Source organism: Anas platyrhynchos, chromosome 2 (genome assembly GCF_047663525.1).
Source record: "Anas platyrhynchos isolate ZD024472 breed Pekin duck chromosome 2, IASCAAS_PekinDuck_T2T, whole genome shotgun sequence".
NCBI classification, from domain to species: domain Eukaryota; kingdom Metazoa; phylum Chordata; class Aves; order Anseriformes; family Anatidae; genus Anas; species Anas platyrhynchos.
This window is the reverse complement of record NC_092588.1, coordinates 44,727,308-44,748,235: the sequence shown is the minus strand read 5'-3', so window position 1 is coordinate 44,748,235 and position 20,928 is coordinate 44,727,308. Positions and strand designations below refer to the sequence as shown.

Here is a 20,928-nt window from a genome sequence, read left to right as displayed (position 1 = left end):
ATATGTTATCCTACCTTATTTTTGCATTTGCATTTTTTTTAATATGGTCAGTATTCCTGAATAAAACAGTCTGTAACAGGCCAGAAGTACTTATCTGACGCACCTTCCTTTATGATTAAGCAGCTGCAGCTGCTGAGGAAGAGCTGGGTGAGTTCTGTTAGGTCCCTGAAAAAGGCCTTTCACATTAAGCCACTCAAATAGGAAGCAGAGCAATCTTGTGCATAAAGAGTTATTCCAGTGTTAAGGAAATAACTTCAGGAGCAAATGAGCCTTGGACATCTGTTTTGCTTTTTTTTTTTTTTCCTTTCCAGTACAATTTCCATAGTAGAAATGCACACACATGGCTGTGCATATGTTGTTTAATCTCTCAAATTGTAATTATGATCAAAAAATGAGGAAGGAAGTCTATGACTGGGAGAGCAAGGCAGAGGGGGAGTTAGGCATGTGGGACAGAACCAATATCTTTCACTTCTCCTTCAGGGACTAGATGTCATCTGTCATTCGCCCTAGCCTGGAAGAGATTATATCAAAGGGATATGCTTCATCTGTAATGATGAGATCACCTTCTCTGCTCCTCAGGGAGCTGAAGATGGTGGAAGAAAAATGTTTGCTTCCCTCAAGAGCCTGGCAAATAAGTTACAGCAAAAACAAGGGGGGTGGAAAAAGATATGCAAGTGAATCCAGACAGGCTCTCTCAAAGCTGTATGATACAAATGAATTTGAATTGCTGGGATATGTCTTTTCTTTAGAAGTTGGTTATGTTTGTTCTCATGCCTTCTTTGACAGTTCCAGGTGGCTGCTTCTCCTAAACTAAAAAGCAAGAAAGTGTAAAACAATAAAAAAGTTACTGGGCCAAGCTTTGGGTTAAACACTTCACACTTGACTACTCAGCTGTTCAAATGAAATTGGTTTCTCCTAAGTCCAGTCTTAGTAGGTTTGATATGATTTGGAATATTGTCTTCAGTGAGGGAAAAACAATTTTTTATTGTTATTTTGCAGGTGGCTTCAGGTGAATGCAATGAAGACACGGAAGTTTACAACATCACCCTTAGCACCGGGGATGAGCTGACTTTAATGGGGCAAGCAGAAATCCTTTATGCAAAATCTTCTAAGGAGAAGTCCCGACTCAACACCATCTTCAAAAAAATTGGGAAACTTAATTCAATTAGCAAGCTCGGCAGAGGCAAAATGCCCTGCCTCATCTGCATGAACCACAGGACCAATGAAAGCATCAGTCTCCCGTTCCAGTGTAAGGGCAAGTTCAGCACCCGCAGCCCGCTGGAGGTGCAGATGCAAGAAGGTGAGCACACCATTCGCAATATAGTAGAAAAAACCAGGCTGCCTGTTAACGTGACTGTGCCGAGTCCTACCCCGAGAAACCCTTACGACCTGCATTTTATCCGTGAAGGGCACAGGTACAAGTTCGTCAACATTCAGACCAAGACTGTGGTGGTTTGTTGCGTGCTTCGTGGCAACAAAATTATTCCCATGCATTTTCCCTTGCACTTGACGCTTCCAAAATTCACTCTACCTGACAGTCTTGTGAAGGGGGAGCTGTGGCACGAGTCCCTCATCCAGCACTGGTTTAATATATGCCAGGAGCAGTTCGACATAGACGAGTATTCCCGGGCCGTGCGCGATGTGAAAGCTGACTGGAACGAGGACTGCAAGAGCCCGAAGAAAAGCCGGTGCAGCGGGCACACCCACGTGCCCAACTCGCTCAGCTATGCACGGGACGAGCTCACGCAGTCCTTCCATCGGCTCTCGGTGTGCGTCTACGGAAACAACCTGCACGGCAATAGCGAGGTAAACCTGCACGGCTGCAGGGATCTGTGTAACGAGTGGGCCCTCTTCTCTCACGATGCTCTTCAGTACCAGGATTCTGGGGACAGTAGCAGCGACTACCTTTTTCCTGAGGTTAGCGAGGAATCGATGTTTCTGCCTACGAAACCGGAGCTTCCTTACGAAGAGCTGTGGTTGGACCAAGGCTCTGGAAAGCCTGGAGAGCAGCCTCTCATTCGCTCGCTAAGTGAGAAGAGCAAATGTGACAATTACAGAGGGTCTTTCCGATCAAAGTGCGGTACTGCATCTCTTCCTGTGCCTGGGACCGTCGGAGCAACAACAAAGTCTTCGGATGTTTCCCTACCTCCACCTCCAGTGCCTCCCAAATCTGAAGCAGTAAGTCAGGGTTGTTTATGTTGGTTTGTTTCTTTTTCAGCAGATGTTTGCTTGGGAATTCTTTGGAGAAGACTTCGATGGGGTTGGGGCACATGCAGGGCAAGGAAATGGTAGGAGATGTGCACTCTCCTACCAACTGTAAGTCCTATAAAGCATCAGATTATATTTAATATAAGTGATCTTGTATCTTAAACTTGATACTTCCAAGTGATATTTACTGCTTTTTTGCTTCTACAAACAAGATCTAAGAATTTTTAGGTCACTGCCTTCCCTTTCTTTCAACATCATCTCTCTACATGTGTTCTGTTTTCTCATATTTTCCATGGATGAAGTGTGTGGGACATGAATATGTGTGTGAGACACGAACCCACTTGGAACTGCCACAGGTTACCTTAGTGTGTGCATCTCTGATTAACAGGCTGTAATAATGACAGCTAGAATTTTTACAGATTTGCAATGTTTGTCAATGAGAGATTGTCTTCCCTGCTAAATTTGAGGAAATACTAAGTGTCGTTACCCTCAACCACATTTTACCAAAACATAGCTAACATAGTCACTCTGTAGTGTTTATTGAAGGAAAGTATGTCTAAATAGGAACTCTGCAGAGTTCAGAAATTAGCCTTATAGAAGACTCAGTTTTAAACAAAATGTGTTTCCTGCCCAAGGGTTTCTAATGAAAACTTGGGAGAAATCACTTTTCCAAACCTGAAATGTTTTGTAGACTTCAGTGGCAAAAATATAAAAATGTTGTGCCTATAGGAGCTTGTGTGGGTTTGGTGGAAAATCCACCCATTGCATTGTCCCTTGGTATTGTCCTACACATCATTTTAAAAGAAAAAAAGAAAAAAAAGAAAAAAAAAAGGAAGAAAACTTCCCCCAGAAAAGAGCATCTAGGGATCTTTAGCAAGATTAAATGATACACACTCAGATCAAATGAATCTTGACAGAAGTTATTATTTAACAAATCGGTAAATCAATTTCGCAGTTTTTTGATGGAGTTTAAATAAAAACATCCCGCTTGCAAATTTCGCAGTATTTCCAAAACCATGGCTGAACAATAAGCTGGGGCTCACCAAACCGCAGCACACTGTGGTGACCCCATCCCTTTGCTGTTGCAATCTCACAGTCTCGGCAGTGCTGGCAGCAGCCTTTCCATCGTGAGGCAGGTCACAGCCAGGCTGAAAACCTGACGTGGCTGAAAACCATTTTATTTCTTTGTGCTGGGTTTGCTTTCAGTGGACGAACGTGCTGCTCCCACCACCAGGCTATGCAGCCGCTGGGGAGCTGCAGTGAGGAGAGGGGAGGCACAAAGGCCAGCACAGGTGGGGAAAGCACAACTGCAGCCCTTCAAAGCTCCCCCAAAAAGCATCCGCAGCAGCTTCAGCAAAGACAGGGAAGTCAAGACACTATGTCTTCTTAGCACAAAGAGCATTTACGTGTTATATCTGAGTGCTGGAGCCCAAAAGTGCTTCCTTGCCTTCGAGGTCAGGTCTGAGCCGAAGCTTTGTCCAGATGGTTTTGGAGCAGCGCCCGCTCGCACCATGTCGGGACGAGGCTCCCCGGCAGCCTGCGCTGATGTGAACCGCCACGGGGCTGATCCCACCCTCCTCCTCCTCCTCCTCCTCCTCCTTTCCCAGCCTCATGGTCCTGGCTTCTGTTTTGCGCTGGCTCTGGCACCCCTGCGCCTGGGCAGGGAGCCAGGTCTGGATCTGGAAAACGATTAGTTCCCCGCTGATTTCTGCGAGATGACCCGCTTCAGTGCAGGGCCACAGGAGCAACACGGCCAGGGCCAAGGAGCAGAGAGGAGTGCGAGGAGGAAGGCCGGCGGCTTGCAGCACAGCGAGCTCTTCTGGGTGGCATTTGGGGTGCACGCCTGTCTCCTACATTTTTGTCGTGTCTGTCTTACCAAAGATGAGGTGATGGCCATGAGTGCTGTCAGCAGTTTCTGCACAGCTTCCTCGCCATGCAGGAGAACTGATTTCTGCTAACGCTATTAAATGGCATTTAGAGGTGGGCAGGGCTGTAACCTCGTAAAATAAAATAAGAATCACGCCTCTGTAGATGGGATAATAATTCAGAATTAGCTCTGTGGCTTCCTGGGACAGCGTTAGAGTGAGTATCAGTGACAGACCGAGTTCATCAGGGGGCTGGGGCTGACAAGATGCTTGCCTGCTTTTCTTGCAGGGTATTTATAGAATAAGTAGATCTCGGTAGCTGCTGGTGAACATGAGGTTTAGTCATCACTCCCTCCAGAATGATATTCCATAGTGTTTCCGTGTAAAGGTTGGCAGGCAATTGTATTCTTGCAATGTACTAAATTTAAAATATGTGTGCAGGAGCTATTTGTAGGAGAAGAGGAGGTTCAGGTGTTTTGGGAGCTCTTCTGTCTTTCTCCTCACCTGCTGGGTGAGGCGGCCTGATACAATGCGTATTTCCGAAATACCTTTCAGAAAATCAAAGTGGCATGAAGCGGGGAGAGAGAACAAAAATGCCCTCTGAATTCAGGCCTGTAAATCAGCAATTGCTGCAGTCCCAAAGCACTAATCTGCATAAAACCAGAGGCTGTTTTCCTGATGGATTTACGGCGTGTCCGGGCTGGAGCGTGCCGTGCCGGAGGTTCACGCTCCCACAGGCGAGTGTCAGCAGCGGGGGGGTCACCCAGACTGCTCCCTGGGGGCTTGTGGCACCCCGGAGGATGAGACGAGCTGCAGTGCTGCCTACAATCCTTGCGGCAGCTTGAGCCATCGGGATGGATCACCATCACTGGGATCGCCGCCGAAAGGAGCATTGGAGGCTGGGAGTGAAAATCCCGGGGCTCTCGTTGCACATGCACTTTCTGTGTGTCTGGCAGCCGCATGGCATCGAGTGCTGCTGGGTGAAAGAGCGTTTTGGTGTAGCAACAGCAGTCACCCAGGCAGTCGTCGTGTCACCCCACCGCTCTTCCCCTCCTCTCCCTCCTCGGTGTCCTTACTTCTCATTTGGACCCTGCAAGCGCGGATCTCCTGCGAAGTTTCCCCTTGCTCTTGTCGGTTTAATCTGCAAAATCTCCTTTTCAATCCTCTGCTGCCTTTCCCGAGGGCTGTGCCTGGCAGCTGTAATTGCAGTCTTGTGACAGGGACCAACTGGGACTGCAAACTGGTATTATTTACGGCCCAGTTCTGATCTGCAATCTAGGTCAGCGGAGGAGCTTGGCACAGTTCGCTCTGCCAGTACCTCTGAATGCCAGTAGTCTTCCCAGGAAAGAATTTCTTTAACCCCTTGACCGTCCGCTCTGCTCCAAGAGCTCCCCTGAACAGTCTCTGTAACCCCACGGGCATATATTCAATAGCATGCCATATTAACTTTGCCTAGTCTGACTTGGGGAGAAAAAAAAAAGTCCTTGGGGCACAGCACTAAAATGGGTGAAGAGTTTTATGCCTGAATTCAATAACAAACATGAATAAAGTTGATTCTTTTTTTTTTTTTTTCTTGAAAGAGCAAATAAGAACCCTCAGAGCAAGATTTATGTCAGTATTTTTTGTTGTCAGGCAGTTCCTCTAATTTTGTCTTGTTCTGAGTTAGGGAAAAATGTACTACAATGTCCCAGTCCCCGATTTTCCATTTTACTTAAGCACTAAATGGGTTGTTGCATTCTGGAAGCACTGAAGTGGATTGCAAAAGGTTCCGCATTTATTTTGTTTTTAAATAAATTAAATCACTTTAATTGCCAATTATGTGTTGCAGAACTGCTAAGATAACTTTTAGTTCTGCAGCGTTGTTAAATTTAAAAATAAACTCTAACTTTCCAACTCAAAGAGAGTTTCCCCGTTCTGGTGCATCTGAGATGATGTCAACCAAGGAGACCGTGGAGATCTGCTGCTGCCTAATTCTCAGTAGCCTCACGCGCCTCTAGCCCTGCTAAGTAAATTTGCTTTCCTTGGTGTGTCCTGACAAGATTAAGGTCTTCATCATTTCTATTGTGGGGATAGATCCTGGCATTTTGTTCCTCCCTAGGCAGGACCAAACTACATTTTCTGTAGTCTGCGGTCATGAGCTGGAAAGTTAGCTGGCTACAGTAAGTAGACCTGTTGGCTCTGTTCCTCGTGTTTAATGTTAAAGTCAGTTCTGAAGGAATGTAGACTGAAGACCTGCTCTATTTTCATAACACAACTCACGAGTAGTTTTTGCTTTATACAGCTTTTCAGCAAAAGTCCTTGTAGTCCCCAATCCATTTTGTTTGCTTTACCAAAGCTATCCACTGCAACCTAGAAGGAAGGTTGGTGTGATCTGAAATGTGGCTGGCAACAAGAGGTCCTTCTGCTTGAAATCCTTTCGGGTGCCTTATTTGAGCAGCCTTTTCCGCTCCGCACCTTTTACCTTGTACAGTTTGTAGTTAACCTTATCCTGGACTGCTTTGACAGTGGCAGAAGGACCGAAGCTCCAGATTTGAATGCCAGCATCCAAATAACTGGAAAACTGCTGTCTCCCACTTTGAGCTCATGATTTATACACACAGAGGAAGGCGAAGGAAAAGGGACATTTTTGTTGTTTTTGTTGTGTGGTGTGTTTATATCACAGAATCACAGAATCACAGAATTTCTAGGTTGGAAGAGACCTCAAGATCATCGAGTCCAACCTCTGACCTAACACTAACAGTCCCCACTAAACCATATCCCTAAGCTCTACATCTAAACGTCTTTTAAAGACTTCCAGGGATGGTGACTCCACCACTTCCCTGGGCAGCCTGTTCCAATGTCTAACAACCCTTTCGGTAAAGAAGTTCATCCTAAGATCCAACCTAAAATATATAATTTACATAGTGAAAAGCAGCTCCACACACCTGCTACATGAGGTTGGCATTAGAAGTATGACGGGGACAGAGAGCACGGCCGGTGGAGCATGCACTGCTCTGCTGGGCAGTGCATGGGAAGGGAGGAGCAGCCCAACCACCGCAGCACTCTCAGGAGGAGCAAAGGGCAAGAATTGGGAGGAACCACCAAGATCAAGTCTGTTTTAGTGCTCTCTTGCAGATAGATTAAGTCCTGGGTGCATCTGGTAAATATGTGATGCGTGTGCTAGTCCTTGGGGAGGGATGCAGGGAGTTATCCTAGAGCTGGATGGCTGGGCATTGCTGGTTAAATAAGTCAGGAAACATCAGAGTCTGCTGAGATCTTTTCATTACGTAAGCTTGGTTTATTACATCTAAATAAACAACACTAATAGAATTTAAGCTTAATGAATTGCTTCTTACAGAATGTAAAATATCTGGAACAGTCTGTCTGGTTTTGTATGTTACTGGAAGGTTTTTTTTATATAGTTTCACTGCTGCTGCTTTTTAAATGAGTGGATATCAAACAACTTCAAAGTACCCAAAAGGACTGTTAGTAGCTCTGCTGGTAATAAGGCATTCTTTTGGTCTTCCTTATGACAGCCACATACTGTTGCAAATGTATATACTTAGCATCATTTTTCTTTTCCTCTCCCTTTTTAATTATTTCCTTTTGTAGAATAAGCCTGAACCAGATGTGCTTCATCTGGCTGAGAGTGCTGTTGCCCAGATTTTCTAGCTGCTTACTTATGTGTCCTTCTTTTGTACAGGTGAAAGAGGAATGCAGGCTCCTGAATGCTCCCCCTGTCCCTCCACGGAGTTCAAAGCCATCCTCCACCAGTCCTTCCATCCCTCCTCGCACAGTCAAACCTGCACGACAACAGACCCGCTCTCCCAGCCCTACTCTGTCCTACTATTCTTCAGGACTGCACAACATGTATGTGTGTGAGCCTCATGCTAGCACTTGGCATTTTGAGAAAGTTACATTTAGCAGTATTGAAACTGGGGTAGTCTTCCTGAAGGCTCTTGCTTATAAGGGCACAGTACTGAGTCAGAGTTGCTGACTGTTCTTGAAATGGGCTAACCTATCATGTTACTTCTAAAAATTGAAGAGGAAGCAGAGCTCCAGCAAAAACTATGTTTTATTACATACGACATAGCAATTTATATTAAATACCTGCACATGCTGCTGTAGCTAATCTCACCATATGATGGCAGAGACTGTTTGAGTGGAAAATCCCTTGCAGTTATGTATATTTTTTGAATGGCATGAATCTTCCAACCAGATCAGCTCAAAGGTAGTTTTCAGGAGGAAATTCAGTCCTATATGCATCCAGTGCAACCAGCTCTTGCTAACTGGTGGCACAGAGGGGCATGGTAATCAGGAAATGTTTAGTGCCAGCTATATGTGAACCTACAGGTGGGTGTGATGGAGTACAGAGAGGTCAGCAGACACCACTGACTGCAAAGCGAGGTAAAGCAAAATGCAGCCATGCAGCCTGTAGATCAAACCCACTTCAGCACAAACTTAAACCACAGACTGGAAAATCCACTCGGGCTAGTCGAAAATTGAGGGTGGATTTTGAATTACATGGCTGCATGTCTTTCCTTACCATTGCAGTGTTCTTCCTTTGCCTTGAGAAAGCGTATATGGCTTTTGAAGCCTTACCTCCTTTTAGACTTTAATGTCTTGCTGCCATTAGTTTTGGTACCTCTTCAATTTTGTCTCTAAGAAAGTAGAAGGATAATGCCTGTCCAAGTATTATGAATTGATCAGAAGTGCCACTGCAGTTGTTTCAGTCTAGATGTAATTGGTATAACAACTTGTACTGGAATTGCCTTTCTAAGCCATACCGCATATTTGCAGCTTAGCGTTGTGTATCTGGCAACGATCACTCTAGATCAAGGCTACTCATTTATTTTTATGAAAGTCTGTTGGGTAGTTCTGTCAAGGTCTACTCCACAGGAGGTTGAGCACAAGACCTCCCTGAATTTGGGGCCCACCAAATGCTGTTTTCTCTCCTCATAGCTAACAATACATCTGCCTCCCAAGAAACCAGGAAAACAATGAGAAGTACGGTTTCACAGGAATGCAGGTGATATTATTTGCCTGAGATTTCACAAAATTTGTATTATGTTCATCTGCAGCTTGGGTCCAGTCCAGTCCAGATATCTCCATTTTGGTTGCACTGACCTAGTGCTGCAGAGGAAGCTGCTAGAAAGTTGCTTTTTAAGTCTTGCCATTTTGATTAGTGATCTTATCCTCTAGATCATGAAGGGTTGCAACCAAAATGCCTGTAAATTTAAGGTTTCTCGTGTCCTTTGGCACTGAGTCCCAGTGGGTTAATTCTGGTGGAGGATGAGTAAGGAAGCACTTTGAAAATGTTATTTATGTTACTTCATCAGTTTTTGGTGATTCCATTAATCTTTTAAATCATTAAATATTCCCAATTCTAGTATCGGATTAGAGAACAGAAGCAGGATCAATCATTTTAATTCCTCTGAATGTGTAGTTGTTTATAACACCTCATTGACTATCTACTCTGAATTGAACAGCCCAATACCCAGATCTGTGAAAAAATGCTTTTGAATGTGCATGTTACACCAACTGGCCTTTAAATGCCAGAGATGACCAGTGGATGGCGTATCCTTCGTAAGAGTTTTAAAAAAAGTCTATTCTTAATGTTCAACTGTTTTTAGCTGGCAGCTTTATGCAAGAAAAAGAGAAAAGTTTGGAGAGCGTGGAGTGGAGAGTGAGTGGTTAGAGAGGGAAACTGCCTATGATGGAGCTGAGTTTAATGACTAATTTTCCAGTGATGAAGATTAGATCTGCTTTTATGTGTCTGTCCTTTGCATTTGAGCTGGGCAAGTCCAGGTTGGCTTCCTCTTTCACTCTCTGAAAGCTGTGGCAATCTATTCAAAACCATGCTCTTTTTTGAAAGCTGCTGCCCTCTTCAAGCAGCTTTCATTGAGCTGTCACAGAATGGCTGCCTAGTTTATTCCTTGAGTAATTAGTTTCCAGGAGAGAGAGGTGAGTAATTAAAACAATTATTTCAACTGTTGTTTTCCCTCTGTTGTGTTAGGTAAGGATTTTATAAGTCTGTTAATTGGTTTTGTGGTGTTCTGGCTTAATTGGCCAGAATTCCAAAGACCAACCAAATCCTTCAGACTCTCTTTTAGAAAGTGGCATAAAGGCAGCAAACATTCGCTTTTGGAGACAGATTGCATGCTTCTGTTAGCATCTAAGTCTTTTGGGAAAACCTGGATATAAACCATCAATTTCCTTGGACAGGCTGAGCTTAATTTACCGCCTGGAAGTAGGTCAGGCGAACTTTCTTTAGGTGCCTTTGAAAAGCAAGTGTTTCTTTGTCATGACTTTTTCAAGATGAGGACAAACAACTTACTGTGGGTTAAGCTTAAAGACTGGTATTTCAGCAAATGCAGCTAGGTCTACTTGCCCTTCTGGGTAAAACTCTTCCTCTGGCAATAAACAACGATGTACTACTCTGTGTTACTGTACTGTACACTGGTGCAATTCCAAATGAAAATGCTGGCCCCAAAATGCTGGTCATCTCTTAGGTTAATCAAGCTTGTGTCTAGCACAATGGTAACCTTCCCCTATGGTGAACTTTTGCCTACTGTGACACATCTGCAGGGTATAAATATAGAATGCAGGATTAAAAAATCTTCAGTATACACGAGGCTGTTACTTTACCGTGGTGATGTCCCTCAGGAGTTCAGCAGCGGAAAAAATATTTGGGAGATGACACAAAACTGAATTGAGACATCTTTTTTTTTTCTTTTTTTTTCTGAGCTTGAAGAAGCAAGACATGAGTCTTCCTCATGAGGCTTTTGGGTACATCAGCATCTTGTCAGGCTTGTAGGAAGAGTAAAAGAACTGTCAGCGTGGAATTCAAACGTATTGTTAATTCAAATCTGGAACATTTTGCCGGAGGAAAAAAGATTCTTTCCTTGTGACAGCCACCCTCTGATTTTGTCAGATGATTTATGAATTTATTCAAATGCAACATTTTATTATTTTTTTTGTACTAACTACATCCTTTCTGCTTTGTTCCTTAAGCAATGTCACAGAGAATGACAACGCGAACCCAGCCGAGAGCAGCACACCTGTTTCCTGCTACCCTTGTACCATGATGAAAACCGAATCCAAAGAGCCTGAGAACACGATGCCTTTTGGAAGCCCTTCAACTGAAGCTCTGCCTTCTAGGTTATCTTGGCCAAACCATTTTTCGGGAACTGCGGAGGGCCTGAATAGGAGCGATTTCCTGCTCGACCCAAGCAGGAGCTACAGTTACCCCAGACAGAAGACTCCAGGCACGCCAAAGAGAAACTGTCCAGCACCTTTGACTTTTGACTTCGATGGGTGTGAGCTCCCTGCGGGGTACTCCCAGCTGACCCCCGCAGAGCTCACTAACACCATCTCCAGCTGCCCAAAGTCAGCAAGTTACTCTCTAGACTGCACTGATGAGAAAACTCTGGGAGTCAGCGACACAAAGCAGAGTCATTCATGTCCTGCCTTACCTCCTCGGGCACCGAAGCCGAGCGAAGAGAAACCAGTTACAGACATGGGTCCTTTGCCACTAAAAATAGATGGTGCCGAGGAGGAATCGAAAACTGGTTCTCCGGACCTGTTGGAAGATCAGTATCTTGTTAAAAAGGGCATGCAGGACACATTCTCTGTGTCCTATCCCTTCTCGTCTCCCCTCCACCTCCAGTTAGCACCAAGGTCTTGCGGGGATGGTTCTCCCTGGCAGCCACCCACAGACCTTTCTGGACTCTCGATAGAGGAAGTGTCTAAATCGCTGAGGTTCATTGGGCTGTCAGAAGATGTCATATCATTTTTTGTTACAGAGAAGATTGATGGCAATTTACTGGTTCAGCTTACAGAAGAAATCCTGTCAGAAGACTTTAAACTAAGCAAATTGCAGGTGAAGAAAATACTGCAGTTCATTAACGGCTGGCGGCCCAAGATGTGATGCTGACTAGTTTTTAGTGGAACTGTACAAGATGTGCTAGATGCACTTCAGCTCATGCATCACTTCCTGTTTTTTGCACTAAAAGCCCCTCCTGTAAATAGTAGTAGAAAAATTCTTACTATGCAGATAAAAGTTTTTGAGTGGTGAACGGATTTTTTTTTTTTTTGGTATGTCGATAATAAAGGTAGAGAATCTGCAGAGGTGTGCCTTGTGCATCCCTGAACATTCAACAGCTGCTAAAAACTGGATACTAAGGGAACTTACTCTGTAGTCTGTTAAGACTTACTTGTATTTATTACTGAACAATTTGATGCTGAAAGACACATACCAATCCAGTTTACAGTTTTGTGTTAACTGCAAAAAAAAATGTATTTCTTACAGGATTGTTTCTGTTCAAATAATATTTGGCAACATGCTGTGACTTTTTTCCTTTTCTGTTAACAAAAAGCATGTTCAGATATACAAAAACATGGTTTTGACACTACATCTGAAAATGTTAAGAATTGCTGTGAAGTGCCACTAATACATTACTCTTGCAGCATATTTTTATTAACAGTATCTTCCTGACTACCTGTAATGTGGACGTTTTCCATGTTACTTTGAACAAAAAGAGTTAATTGTTAAAAAAAAAAAAAAAAGTCTTGCTTAGCTCAGTGCCCAAAGGGGAGGGAGAAGGGGGATTTTCCTACTGAGCCACTCTGCCCTGGCCAATTAAAAGTTTATGACCTGTGGATTTCAAAAGTTGCTTTTGTAGTCAGATGGCTGCAGTCAGCAGCACGACTTCGGGTCGTGCAGCTTTCTCATGGGAAAGGCAGTTCCCTGCACAGACCCTTCCCAGCAGATCCTGCCCCTCGCAGCTGCCAGCACATCCATCAGAGGAGCCTGTTAGTGCGGCCCTTCCACACTGGCCGAAGGAAACCTGTTACGTTTCCTCTGCTGCTGTTACAATCATCTGAAAATGTGCTCCATGTGCTGTGCTATTCTTGGAGTCGGATCTGTGTGGGAAGGTGATAGTACTCCTGTAGGATGCCTTTGAAATAAAACGTTGGAGAGGTGGGAAGGAACAGAAGCAGTACATGCCACGCTGATAAGAAGGGGCCAAGTGAGAGCTTGGGCCATGCCTCGGGAAATGCTTGTGATGTTCACCTGTCTTACTTGCAGTGGGCTAGGAGAACATGGGTGTCAAAGTGGAAGGACTGCAGCATCACTAAGACGTGTCAACTCAATTGCCCAGTTGCAAAAACTCACTGCAATAGACACCAAACAGAAGTAGCAGTCAGAAGTTAGGGCAGGTATGGGAAGGGGGTATGAGGCTGCCCCAGGAGACTTTCTGAATTTACACGCAGAGGGCTAGAAATAGGATTGACTTTTGATAGTCTGTTGCTGTTGGTTGGCAGAGCTCTCAGAAACATGTCTAAATAACCTCAGAACCCCAGGATCCCCTGCCTTTGTAGTGCTGAAGGCAAGGATTTGTGGAGGCCCTCAGGAAAGTCTGCAGAGTCCATCTTCTGCAGCTGCATATCCCAGGTTCTCAGGGGTCAAAGGCAGGGAAGCTGGAGCAGCTTCACCTTGCTCTGGCTCCTTCACCTGCTGCAGATCAGAGCCCTGCCTGGGGTGACACCATCACCTGCTTTTCTTGTTTGAAAGGACAAAGAGTCTCTCTTCCTCCAGGGCACACAGTGGGAGCATCAAGAGAAAATAGAGTTCAGGGACAAAAAAGTCTAATTTTCCCTGTTTTCTCAATTATATGGACTCATTAAAACAAATGTGGAGCAAGTGGAGCTTTCTGTTGCCTGGGCAAATTTCATGTCATGTCTCCATGACGAAGCCAAGACGCATCATTTGTCTTGCAATAATGCAAACCACCAGTTCCCAAGCAGAGAATAAAGCACAACTGGATGTGGGTACTAGAAGGCAGTGAGCCAAAATCTATCCCAATAGAAAAACCCCAAGAGTTCATAATCTTAATCTTTTTGTTAATGTATTGACTTTTAGCAACAGATCGATAGCTTTTTCTGGATGCTTTTTAATTACTGTCCTAAAATATTTTAACTTCAATTAAGACTAAGTCAAATTCAAGTACTGTTCTGATGTGTGTGCTTGTTGGTAGGCACATGCAAGTTAAAGTCAATTTGTTTTTTAACCCTCAGTATGTCTAATGAACATTCCACATGCAAAAAAAAAAGAGCCTTGGTGGAATCTGCATTCATGAGTTTGCTGCACTGACATCCTGTATCCACAGACCAAAATAAAGCTGACCTGTAGAAAGGCACAGAAGTGTACCACGATTTCCGAAGCAGATCCTAGGTACACAACTACAGCTGAAACCTCTAATTGCACACTTGCTATCGATGTCCTCCCAGTAGTCTTGTTCTGGCTTGGCGCTGCATACTTACTTTTATGCATAGTGTGTTAGCATTTGACCTTTACTGTAGCCCTGAGCAGCCCATCAGCTTAACTTTCCAAACCTCTTAAAGCGATTTAGGTGTTCCCAACCTCAATGTGTTGTGTGAATGATGGGACTGCAGCATCGTGCCACCTGCACAAATGCCCAGGCAGGACTGAAGCTTCTGTTCTGGTGCCTTTGGCACTGTAAAAGGTAGCCTGAATACAGGAGCCCAACTTAACTACATCAGTCCCACAGCAAGTCCCTAGCATTAAGGAGAAGGTGGCACTTTGGAGATGGGGGAGGAGCAGAGGAGTCCTTCAGGCCGCAGCAGAGGAGCACGCAGTCTCTTCATAAAGGTGGGGTGTAAAACCTGGAGACTTCAATCTATAAAAGGTACAAAATGCTGCACTACTTACGGTACTTCAAGATGGAAAGTCACTTCAGTGTTCCCACTGTGATTGGAAAGATCTGCAGGCTCTGAGGAATATCCCTGTGGTACGGACTTTCTGCCAGCTGATGCGAGTAGAGGAGACAGCACTCCGCGTTTGATCAGACTCACCTTTGGTGATTGTAGTGTTGGTCGCCTTGTGCTGCTTGTAGCCGATCCGTTTCCTAGTTCCACACGTGCCTTTAAGGGCGCTCGTTGTGATTTTAGAGGCATTTAATGATTTGTGCACTCATGCAAGTTACTGGCGTGTTTTGAGCCTAAACAAGATGCAGGTTGTGGCCTTGTTGGTGTTTAACCTGAATAGCGCACTCAGCCAGGTCTGTGCTTTGAACACAAGTTCATAATGGTATTAATGACTCCAGTTTGTCATTGGCAAGTGGTACTAGCTCTGTTCCTAGCCATCCAGTGGTCTGTAACTCGCCTCAAAGACCAGCAGCACTTCCAGCTTACATCTGTGCCAGTAAACTGAGCGGTACCCTCATGGCAGCTGCTTGCTGTTGAGGTGCTGATACGGGCTCTTGCATGGCTTTGGTGCAAGCCAACCAGCCCATGCACGGGGTGATCCCTGGTAGCACAGCCCCGGGGCTGGCAATCACTGGTCCCTGGGTATGTCTTGCTTTGGAGAGAGTGGAGTTCAACCAGGTCGGTGGGGGAGCTGTGTTGGGTGTCCTCAGGGTCCAAAAGTGGGCTCCGGCCTGTTTTGTCTGCTAGTAGAGGTGTAGCCATTGTGTTCAGAGAATGCCTATCATGCCGCAGTGGGCTGAAAATCCCTCATGTTTTAGAGACATCCTGCCGGTCCTAACTTTGGATTTCTTTCCTCCTTTTAAATAAACACAAGGCCTCTGGTGCTTATTTCGTTAGTGGTGTCTGAAGTTGTGTATTATCATCAGGGTTCTTGCTTGTCTGGGGGGCTTGGTAGCAAAAATTCTGGCCTGTCGTTATGTAAGGAGTTGTCTCGTTATCCCACACCAGGAAACACATCCTTTCTATGCAACATTCTTGTGGCACAAGTACTGATGTCGCCCTCAGCTGCAAAAGCTAGATTCTAGCAAAGGGTTTTTTCTGGATTAGAAACAGAATGGGCAAGGGAAGGAATGGGGAGAAAATTTGAGGGGAAATGCTTGTTTCCTTTAAACACTCGTGCCTAGGATTAAGATTCTTTGTATTGCTGCCTGCCTGGCTAACCAAAGTTGTATTGACATCAACTCAAAATGCCTATTTGCATTCTTGCTGTGTTGTGCAAATTGCCTACGGCTAGAAATTTAGAGACAGAAAACATTTGGTCCATCAAAATTAGAAGGAAAATGTGTTTTGAGGTGTTCTTGCAGCTAGAAGCAAGGGTTTGAAATAAATGTGTATCGCACTTTTTTTTTTTTTTTCAAAACAACAGTTTTATTTGCCATTTTAATTGACTTTATTCCACAACAGCTTCAAGAAAAACAGTGTAAATAGCAATACTGTTTCAAAAACAGCATATTTTCATTCTGTCTGTAAATACTTGAAGTGTTTTCTCCTCTGTCTTCTTCTTGAATCAACTCCTTGACTGCCTCCCTGCTACATAAAGCCTGCTGGCACCAGTTTCTTGTGTGCAGGGGGAGAGTGGAGGCTGTAAGTTCCCAGTGGGGTGCCCATGGGCCAGGCTGCCTAAAATCCAAGCACCAGCCATCTGGGGAAGGACAAGGGCTTTAGCCCCGCTCTCCTGTCTTGTTTCTTTGATGCTCTGCAAGCTGCAGCATTTCCGTGTGCGAACTGGAAGGTACGAATGAAATCTTAATCGAAGCAAGGGGTTGTCCATTTTATTTGCGGTGTTAGGGATGTCAGGGCAGTAAGGAAATTCAGGCCCCTTGTCGAGACCTAGCAATAAGTGACTCTTTGTTTGTTATGTCTTAAGCTTCTGATAATCTGGAAGTTGCTCAGACTTCACCGTTTCTGTGCATAATAACCAAATTCTCAGAGCAAAAATCTGCAGAGTGATTCTCTTGACTTGGACAATCTTCTGAATTATATTAAAATTATCTGTTAGTTCTTAGTTCTTTAGATTCACTTTGGGTAGGTCAAAAAAGTAACATTTGGGAAAAAAAAAAAAGAAAAAAAAAGAACAAAAAGAAAAGAGAAAGCCCCAAAACTTCAGCTTAGTACATTTCCGTTATAAAACAAAGCATGGTTTTTGTGGAATTCTGTGCTGTTTTGGGCTTTTGTGTAAGGCTGAAGGCAGATTATTATTTAAACCAGGTGCAAATAAATATCCCTGTAATGTATATGAACAAATTTAAACCGTGTATTGTAAGTATATAAACTGTATATTAAAGACACTATTTTCATGATACTTTAAACGTGTACTGAGTTTGTTATACTAAATCATTTGGGTTGCACATGCTACTTAAAATGGTGGTTTTTCCTTCAGTAATTTCACTGGCTTATCCTCCTGCTCACCTCAATGTAAGTCAGAAATAACCGCTTCTCAAACACTGAGTTCACAAAGTAGGATGGGGGCAACAGAGAAGTGCAATCAGGCTTCTGCATTTAACCTCTCAAGACACATGGCTGGTTTTCCCTGTCTTGTAATTTCGCTTGATCCCCTGTGCATCAAAAAGAGCTGTGCATTCCCTGAAGGATTTGTTGCCACACAGTTTTCCTGTTTCCAGCAGACACTCACCTAAAACAGTATTTTCCTGAGCCCTAGGTCTATTATCTATATTTTAGAAAATGTATTCATTTGTGGTTTGGATATGCTTTTAAGCACGAGACCATGTACAAGTATTTCTGATTTGCATGGTCTCTAAATCATGTATTGGCTGGGGAGAGAATTAGAGAAAAAGCAATGTTCTCCTCTAGGTTGCCTGTTTACGTTTCCTCCAATATCAGCAACAGGGGAAAACGTCAATTCCACAGCCATCCATGTGTCGTGCGGATAAGCTGCTTGTTGTGCCAAATTCCCCTTCGGCACAAAGCTCACTGATGCTAGGCCAAAAGAAAAGTTTTCTCCAGCACAGCGGTAGTTGTGGAGGGTTTTGTGGTGGGACCCGTTAATATATGTTTATGAGAAATAAAGCAGGGCAGGATCTGCCACGGTGGTTGCCCTCAGATTTGAGGCAGATGGGGTCTGCTTGCCTCCAACCTTCACATCTGGGACAGGCGAGCAGCATGTGTGGAGGCAGGATGCGCGTAGTGCAGGGGCGGGAGGCAGAACTGCTTTCGGAAGTCAACGAAAACCTCTTTGCTCACCAAGAGCAAAGCTGTCTAGGACACATCTCTGAAGAAAGGGAAGAAAAATATTTAGCTTTTTTAATGCTGCCACCAGTTTGCTCCAGGCTTGTGTGAAAGGGTCTGATGGAAAGTGTTCGGTGTGTGAAGTGGAAATGCTCTACCCACTGCATGATGTGGCCGTCTCCCTGTCAGGAAAGTGCTGTTCGGAGGGAGGCATTTTCTGTGTACGTGTGTTATGGCTGTCATCAGCCCTGACGCCAATTTCCCGTCTGCCTCTCATCACTGTGTCTACCTGTAAATACCAGTTGGGATTGTAGGCTGGGGAGCAACCTGAAAATGTGGCCCTCTTCCTTTGGAGAAGTGCAAGCTTAACACCTGTGGGCATACCTCCCCTCTTGGTACAGCACACTCGCTAAGTAAACCTCTTCTAGGTCTCTCAGGAGAGCAGTTACCCCTTGTCCCTCTTGCAGGGGCTCCTATGCTTGAGCTGTGACCCTGTGGCCTTCAGGATGTGGCAGGAGCCAGCCGTCCCATCCTACCACGCCATGACTAGAGGCTCAAGTGCCTTTCTGTGTCTGACTGTGCTCCCTCAGGTCATCGCCAGCCTGGGACACTCATCATCATGCTCTGTTGCCCTGGTACGAAGATGCTGCATACCTCCAGAGGCCCACAGCCTACACAACTGCCTTCTCCTGTGCGACTGATAGCTGCAAGCATGGACACAGTGATCCTTCCCTCTGCTTCTTGGCCCACCTGGCCTAGTGGCGGTGTCCCTGCCCATGGCAGGGGGGTTGGAAATAGGTGATCTTTGAGGTCCCTTCCAACCTGAGTCATTCTATGGTTCTTCCATGCCACGAGCAGATGGTGGGATTTGCAGCTGCTGAATGAACAGAAGAAAATCTGGGCTGCCCAGGCGGCTACCATTAGGTGGTTTTGCCCAGGCCCTCGGTGCTGCTGCACCAGCTCCCTGGCAGCCTTGCTTTCATGCCAGCATGGGTTTTAGGGATTTCCTTGGGATCCCTTGCTAAATGCTGCCTCTGCCTGTATGGTGGGCATTGAAATGGCAACTCCGGTGGATGCTCAAAAAGTCAAGATTAATTTTAATATATTATTTTTCTCCTTTTTTTTTTTCTTCCCCCTCTATGCTCAAATGAGGCCAGTTTTTGTTGAACGTCGTCAGTATTTATATTTTTATTCAGTTGCCAGGAACCAGTGCTTATAGTTTGCCAAGATAAAGCATCATTACCCATTTTCACTCAACGCAGTGAAAAGCTGATATGAAGAGTGGGTTTGACAGAAGGGTGTCTTTCTCCCCATTCTTACTGTGAAATTCAAAGGTAGAAAGCTCAAGATGGGCATCCAGGCCACCACGATGTGAGCAATAGAAATATGACCCAAGTCCTTATGTATTGCTCAACGAGACCTCAAAATGCCCTTGACTCGCGGGCGGGACAAAAGAAATCTAGTGCCAAACACGCTTGGATTAAATGAAAACCATTCCTCTGAGGGAGTCTGGGGTAGGAGGAAGAAGAACAAAAGAACAGAAAACTGGGAGGAAGAAGAAAAAACAATATATGCCAAGTCTTAGGAGGTGGCAAGGAAGTGGAGGGAAGCGTGCTCTTGCTTCATGTATTACTTGTACGTTCCACACAGGGTCAGACCAGCACACGGCTGCCGGGAGATGAAACCTGCGGTAGGGGTGGTGGAAAAAGACAGATGGGGTCAGGGAACTCATCAGGACTCATTGCCAATCCCATAAATGCGCTGCCACAAGAAGGATCTGTTTTAATTGTGCTGCTGCTGTTCCATTACACAGCACCAACAATTATTCTTAATGAATACAGGGGTCAGCGAGGCAGGATGCCAGGGCCGGGTTTCCAGTGGGTTCATGCAAACAGAAAACAGGAGGAAACTCTAATGGGTTGACACTGGCAGAGCCCTGAAGAACTGCATATATCTTGGCTAACTTTATTTGTTTAACTGCAGATCTGCAAACGGGAGAAACATCTGACAGATAGAAATGATCACAAATGCTGGTGCCAGACAGCTTCTGCTCCTGGCAGGCAAAGCATGGGCCATCCTTGTAGCCTCCCATCCAGGTTCCTCCTGAAGACAAAGGGTATATTCTTGTTCCTCAAACAGTTTGGAAATTTGTACTGGATTAGCATTTCTCCCTTTGTTAGCAAATTGATGGGACTGCAATAGGGACTAGCATATATACATCTATGTCATGGATGTCCTCTTGCCTTACTATTGATTACCGGAACGTTTGTCTCTTCTCTTTCCTGCAATGAAAGGCAATGGCAGTTAAGCAGTCTTCTCTAACCTATCCAGTAAGCTTTGCAATAACCATTCCTCCCTTCCTAGAAAAAAAAAAAAAAAAAAAAAAAAATCTTAGGCACATGTTGTTTATTCTTTGATTCTTCTCTAATACAGCTTTATTTTATTTTTCTTGAAAGAAGAAAGTGTGATCTCCCCATGAACTGAGCTTTGAGCTTTACAGAGCTCAATCTGATCTGCTTGTGCAGTGCCAAAAGCTAGGGCTTGGAAACTGAACCTCTGCAGGAGTGCAGTGGACCAAGCATACAAAGCCCTCTGACTGGGAGAGCAACAAAACAGTACAAAACAGTAAAAAAAAAAAAAAAAAAAAAAAAAAAAAGTACTTCTTTCCCATTTCTTCATGTAAAAAATCAACCCATCCCCAAGCCTGCTATATGGCATGATATTTTTGCTCCTACCGCCCTGAAAGCAGTTTGTTTTTTCCCCACTCTGGGGAATATCGAGTCGTCCCCTGCTACCGTCTAGCTGCATGGTGTTCAGTTTCACAAGCACATATCACTTCATTTATCTTTGATAGCTAGCAGCTGGAATTTGATTTTTGTAACTTGGCCAAATAGCTTGT

General features: G+C 44.6%; 1 protein-coding gene across 2 annotated transcripts in view; it reads left to right on the top strand.

Moving 5' to 3' along the window:
* The window catches only part of GAREM1 (GRB2 associated regulator of MAPK1 subtype 1), a 101,138-nt gene extending 83,993 nt beyond the window's left edge, over nt 1–17,145 (top strand). For both annotated transcript variants that reach the window (XM_027452172.3, XM_038174002.2), the window contains 3 exons: nt 1,000–2,178; nt 7,756–7,922; nt 11,067–17,145. In XM_027452172.3, coding sequence (XP_027307973.3) covers nt 1,000–2,178; nt 7,756–7,922; nt 11,067–11,982 — 2,262 coding nt within the window. In that variant the 3' untranslated portion in view covers nt 11,983–17,145. The remainder of the gene's footprint in view (nt 1–999; nt 2,179–7,755; nt 7,923–11,066) is intronic.
* Nucleotides 17,146–20,928: the final 3,783 nt, after the last annotated feature.